Source organism: Gymnoscopelus braueri (genome assembly GCF_963280865.1).
Source record: "Gymnoscopelus braueri genome assembly, chromosome: 8".
Taxonomy (NCBI): Eukaryota; Metazoa; Chordata; class Actinopteri; order Myctophiformes; family Myctophidae; genus Gymnoscopelus; species Gymnoscopelus braueri.
The window spans coordinates 18,114,931-18,120,930 of record NC_137609.1 but is presented as its reverse complement, the minus strand read 5'-3'; the positions used below and the strand labels follow the sequence as shown (position 1 = coordinate 18,120,930).

At 39.6% G+C, this 6,000-nt stretch overlaps 1 protein-coding gene across 2 annotated transcripts in view; it reads right to left on the bottom strand.

The window, feature by feature from the left end:
* Positions 1–3,189: 3,189 nt before the first annotated feature.
* The window catches only part of picalma (phosphatidylinositol binding clathrin assembly protein a), a 48,799-nt gene continuing 45,988 nt past the window's right edge, over positions 3,190–6,000 (bottom strand). For both annotated transcript variants that reach the window (XM_080436514.1, XM_080436515.1), the window contains one exon: positions 3,190–4,660. In XM_080436514.1, the coding sequence (XP_080292640.1) occupies positions 4,646–4,660 (15 nt within the window). In that variant the 3' untranslated portion in view covers positions 3,190–4,645. The remainder of the gene's footprint in view (positions 4,661–6,000) is intronic.

The following is a 6,000-nucleotide window of genomic DNA, read 5'->3' as shown; positions in this document are numbered from 1 at the left end:
TGTACTTAAGTACAGTACTTGAGTAAATATACTTAGTTACTTTACACCACTGCAGAGATTTACATCACTAGGCTATATCTTGTAAAAACAGAGCCGTGTCAAGCCTAGTAGCCTAATGATTCAGTTCAGAAATAGCTGAAAAAAGAAATAGTTAACTTAGTTAACAATACCAAAATTATGAAGGGACTGTTCTATTCTTGTTTCCCCCCTTCTCAAATTCAATTGAAAAGTAAAGACATTCAGGACATATGATGACATGTCAGTTTCATGTCAAACTAAATTACAGAGTTAGTTCGTTTTCAAATTACAGTATAGCCTGACACAAATGATACAGCCCCTGTTGAAAAACAGAACCAAGTAATGTCCCCAGTTGGCTGAATGATGATGAAACTGATAATGGCCAATGTTTATTTATTTATTATTCTTTTTTAATATGATTTTTTTTCATGATTTTGTAATAGGCAATGGAAGTGATTATATTTAGTCCAAATAGGTGGTGGTGATGGTGGTGATGATGATGATGATGATGATGATGATGATGATGATGATGATGATGATGATGATGATGGCTTCAGCATCTGAAAGAGGAGTGGTATCACATCAAGGCTGTGCTAAGCAGGTATGATCTGACCCAGCCTGAGCAGGTGACTGGAAGGAGCTTCAATAGTCTTAATTATTGGCTTGAGATATGTGGCTTTCTATTTTGTACCCGAGCAGAATTATAAGTGGTGGAAATATATATTTATATTCACTGTTCAATACAGTGCAAGAGAATCTCACTTAAGTAAAAGATTTTGTTTCTGGTAGGTTCACTGACCATGTAGCTGTGCATTTGGAAGAGAAGATACACAGTGAATCGAGTTGTGTGTTGAACATGGAAGCAGAGCACCTTATCCTCCTGGACCTGGAGTACAAGCACAATACCAGCCAAGAGCACCAGACCAGACCCACCGAGAACAGAACAGAACCATGTGAAGAATGAATTGATTCACATGCAGAGAAACTTTGGCACAGCGGCAGTAGAGAAGTTGCAGACATGAGTTCTGAACATATTCAATGATCTCAGCGTTCTTCTCTGAGAGTGGATTAGGGTTTTTCTACTTACTTGTGCTATTGTATTGTGCAGCTTGGGACTATAAACATATAATATGGGCCCAAGCTATCTGAATTTGCATCTCGGGCGGATGAGGGGGCTGACAGACATCTGGACCAATGTAAAGGGCATCATCACATGATTCACATCACATTATCATCCCTGAATCTTCTGACCTTCAAATAAAGTGTACACAGTATGAGCAGAAGGCCTGATGTTTTTCGTACCATGCACACACACCCATAGGAATGTCTTCGTCACCCAGGCTGAACTTGGTGCAGATGACTCAGTAATGCAAGAGAAGCCTCTCAGTGGCATAACATCAGGTCAGCTATTTTTCTCCCATTTGTTTTCCCAAGGGAAAAACGAAAACAGTGGAATGCCATTGTGTTTTAGCCTTTTACATTGAATCATGAGGTAAGGACCATTTCATGTAGGGACCATTTCAGGCCACAAGATGGTGCAAGAGCTTGAGAAATATAAGTCCATCTACTGCCATTCCTTCCTGTGTATGAACTCATGATTATTTCCTGAACAGTTTCGGAACTAAAGCAGTGTTCTGATTCACCTTATGCAAGCTCTGCGTGTTTTGAAGCTTTGTAATCAGAATAAGTTTATTTCTAATGTATGATAAATGTAGGCTACCAACAATTAGTGTTTGGTACTGTAACATTGGTGCAGGGAAATGTATACACACACACAAGTGCATGTGCATTAATGGCGCATTCATTAAAACACTCATAAAACCAAATGTAAACTTGACCTTGATTTATTATGGATAGGCCTATCATGTTTTTGTTTTGTCATCCTCAATGGGAAAGCAATTTGGCAATTATGCTATGTTGATTAAATGAATACATAGGACCACAATGGAAAGTCCAAAGGACTTTGTGTTATCCTTTTAGTGCCTGACTGTACCACAAAGTGTTCATATTTCTGACTGATAAATTATTCAATGAATCAATCAAAAATCAATCAGTACTGTCGTTTTCAAATGTGCGACATAAATACGACTGGATTTAAAGAGGAAAAAAAACTTTTTCTTAACACAGCCTCTTTGATAGATGTGATAAGGACTAGCAGTTGGTTACCATCTCTTCTCCCATTTCCCTTAGATTTTGACATTGTTCATTCCTTCCTGTAGCAGGCACAGTGACACAAATGACAGAAACAGGCAGCAGCTGTGATTCATAGGTATGTTACCTTACAGCAGACAGAGACAGATTTAGGACAACCGTGCACCACTATTACCCAGCAGAAGAGAAATCTCAAGTTGGATTTTATTAATCCATTTGATTTATGTAAGTCACAAATACCAGGTTTCCTTTTAAAATTAGTTAATCTTCCGTAACAATGACCCAATTTCCCACAAATATTGTACTAAAGTTGGTCACTGTCTCACTTCCCTTTGAATCCAAACCAAAGTGACATGACTACTTGTGCAATTTAGCAGACATGGGTATTAAAAGAGAATTAAAATTAAGCTCACCATCTTAATACTGCTATGAAAGGGAAGGAATCAATTCTAACAGAAAAGCTTTGACTAACTTGTCAATTAATTGTATAACTGAAGTCAATGTAATCACATTTATGTGCCTTTCTCAAACTGCATCCAAACTAAGGGGAAGTGGCAACATAACAAAGAGCCTACTTGTTAGTGGAACAGATCACTTGCCAAGCAGGATGTAGCGCTTATATGAGGCTCTCTGTTTGGATGAGCTGCACCTGTGGTGCGCTCTGGACCAGAGTCCTGCTGCAACACACCCATCTGTGGAATATAGGGCTTCCTGGGACCCCAAAGACATCAAGTGTCATTCCATTTATATCTCTGTATGATTTTGGAAATGTATGCATTATTTTTTTCTCTTTGTCATTTATGTCCCGTTATGTCTTTTCACCAATAAGTTTAAAAAAAAGTGTCATCACTCAAAGGTGATAGAAGTTTAACATCTACTATAAGTTCTTATTAAAAGTAATTGGTTTATAAAACCGTAGATTTAGCCTCAATTGTATAGCAGTTTTTTATTTCTAAGACCAGTGAAAACAAAATACTGATGTGATCTAGATGGTGTCAGGAATAAGACAGTACAAAACAATTGTGGAAGCTTGCACTTTATTGGAAAATCAAAAATCAAAAATATAATCTGTAGGGACGATGCAGAAGATATGCTCAATTGATGATTAAAGAGCCCCTTTCATGTTCATGCCATCTTTCACACCGGCATCCCATCCACAGCCCCCGGTTGACAGGATCAGTTTTATGTACACAAAGCACCGATCAACAGTGCTCTATTCTCCTGCACAACCGCACCTCTCTGCTGTTGACAAAAGGACGCTCCCGACCAGCTTGATATGGATAGGGTTTGACCCCACTTACACCTACTGCTTTATGATGTCTCACCGCCCCATTGTGCAAAAATGCCCCAGTGCTTGCCTGATGGAAATATGACCCAGGCATGAAAGAGACTCTGAACACTCAGGTTGGTAAAAAGGGTAGCCAGTAGAACTGTTAAATGTAAGAGTAAATGGCATGCCAAAAGCGTAGAATAGCTGAAATGCAGATTCCTTTCCAATGCAATGCCGCCTCAATCACAAAATGTAGTGCTTTTGCTGAAGTGACAGTCTTCCCTCACCAAATTTAACTCACAGAATTGACGTTGAGTCAACAAATCTCATCATGTCCATATACACTTTCGATGTGACAATTGTGAGTCACAAAGAACTGTACCAGGCATCATGCAAGTAATGGGAATACTTAGTGCCCCCAACAGCAAAACATTTCATATAATTTCATTTTATATTAACTTTTTTTTTTTAACTCTCAGTCACTCTCAAAACCCAATTCTACAATCACTCATACGTATGTAATAAACCTGAAGACTTCCCACAGGGGAAAGTTCAATATCGCTAGTTACCTTTCCTTTTTTTTTTATGTCATTCTCTCTGCGGGTAATCATAAATAAATACAAACAATACACAAGGAATGTCTACTGCAAACGTAATACATAAAAAAAGAAAAGAAAAACAAATGATGGTATAAACAGGAGTTTGCCTTTTGTCCTAATTTCAGGCTGGTTAAATCAGGTAATCATGATCGACAAAATCAAGTCATCCTCTCTCCCTCACCTAGAGGAGGAGGGGGAAAAAATAAATCAAGCAGTGTGTATGTGGGACAGCAACCTGACAAATTCTTCCAGATACATACAAGTAAAAATGTCTCCCTTTGGGGTGTTTCGTCTCTCTCTTTGTCCGTGGTACAGTAGGGGCTGAGTGATCCCTGTCCAGATGGTCTTTGAATGGCAGCGCGCATCTTCTCCTAGAGAAGACATGACTTGGATGGGCACAATGTCCACTTTGATGCCTCTCTGAGATGGCTCGGCCCCTTCCCCCGTCTGGCGATTTCATTCCGCCGAGTCCCAATTTGGGTCCCGCGGTTCTTGGAGAGAGGGGAGTTCAGAAACGGCAAACTGGATGTTTGCTTGTGTTTTTTTTGTTTGTTTTTTTACTTTGTGGTGATTTCTTTTCAGGAGGCTAAAGACTCCTGCTTTCAGGTTACATAAACTGCATCTGGAAAGATAACGACAAACACAAAGGTCAGGTTGTTGTAGGAAGTGGGTGAAAGTGACAAATCCTGAGTCACAAATATGACTTTACAGTCTTTACAGAAACATGTCTTTAAAAAAAAAATCCCTGCCACAAAAAATAATAACACAATAACACTCACACATCTGTGAGTTGGAAGGTATAGCAATCTGCAAAAATCTATATTAAAACATAACTTTTAACATATGAGCTAGTAGAAGTCAGATCATGTCATGTCACATCAGATCACACCATGCTGGTCAAGTCTGAAGACAGACACAAGAAAATGGGTGTTCCAAACACTATTCCATGGGTCTCCCACAAGACTAATCCTAGTATGCAAATAAGGCCTTTCTCCCACGAGAGAAAAGATACGAAAGCTTGTCCGAGTGTACAAATGGAACATTCTACTTTCTCATAGTTACAGTAAATGTTCATTTGGTTCCATTTGCACAGTCTCAGAGATAAATTACCAGTGGATTTTGTGTAGCTACAGAACATAAATGGAATCATCTTGTGTAGGGGACAGTGTTATTAGCAAAGCTAAATCAGCCATCATATGACAGTCAGTGCAAACTCATGGCAGTTAATGAGTAACAAACTACATTTACATGCTGTCTGCTGACGGACGTCAACACTCAAACAAGCGCAGAGAACAAGCTGTACCTAAAAGATGGTTTTATAAGAAATTCTGGAGAGAGAGCTGTGCAAAGGGGTCCTTCCCTGGTTCTCTGAGAGGACTGTGACTGGAGAGACTAGAGGCTGTGGACAACTGATTCAGAGAGGACAGATGAAAGGATGACGGACATACAGGACAGCAAAATGGAGAGCGGAGGATGGGAGAAGAGAAACGAGGTGCTAAAGGTGCGGGGGAGAAAATAAACTCATGCAATCCCCCATAAGTGAAGCAATGCAGATTATGAGATGGTATAGTTTAATTCCATTATCATGACATCCTGATTACCTGTAATTATGCCCATCTATGCAGAGGCCACGGTTCGTCTTATCTTTAACCTCAAGATGATGCCCGACATAACTTTAATGGCACGTCATTACTCATTAGTGACATCACGGAATTCCTAAACCCCTTTTCCTGACACATAATGGATGGAGGAGGCCGACTATCTTTAACCGTAACTGAGACCGTTATTCATCATGACCAATGATGTATGTTCCCTTGTTCCAAGCTAGGGGGCAGTACAAGAATAGGATAGTACTGCTGCTGCCATCAGACCACAATACATATTGTAGAAACCATCAGACTAGCATTGTACATGTCAACCTCTTTTGCTTTGTACTTGAACTGGCTGACTGATTCACTTGCT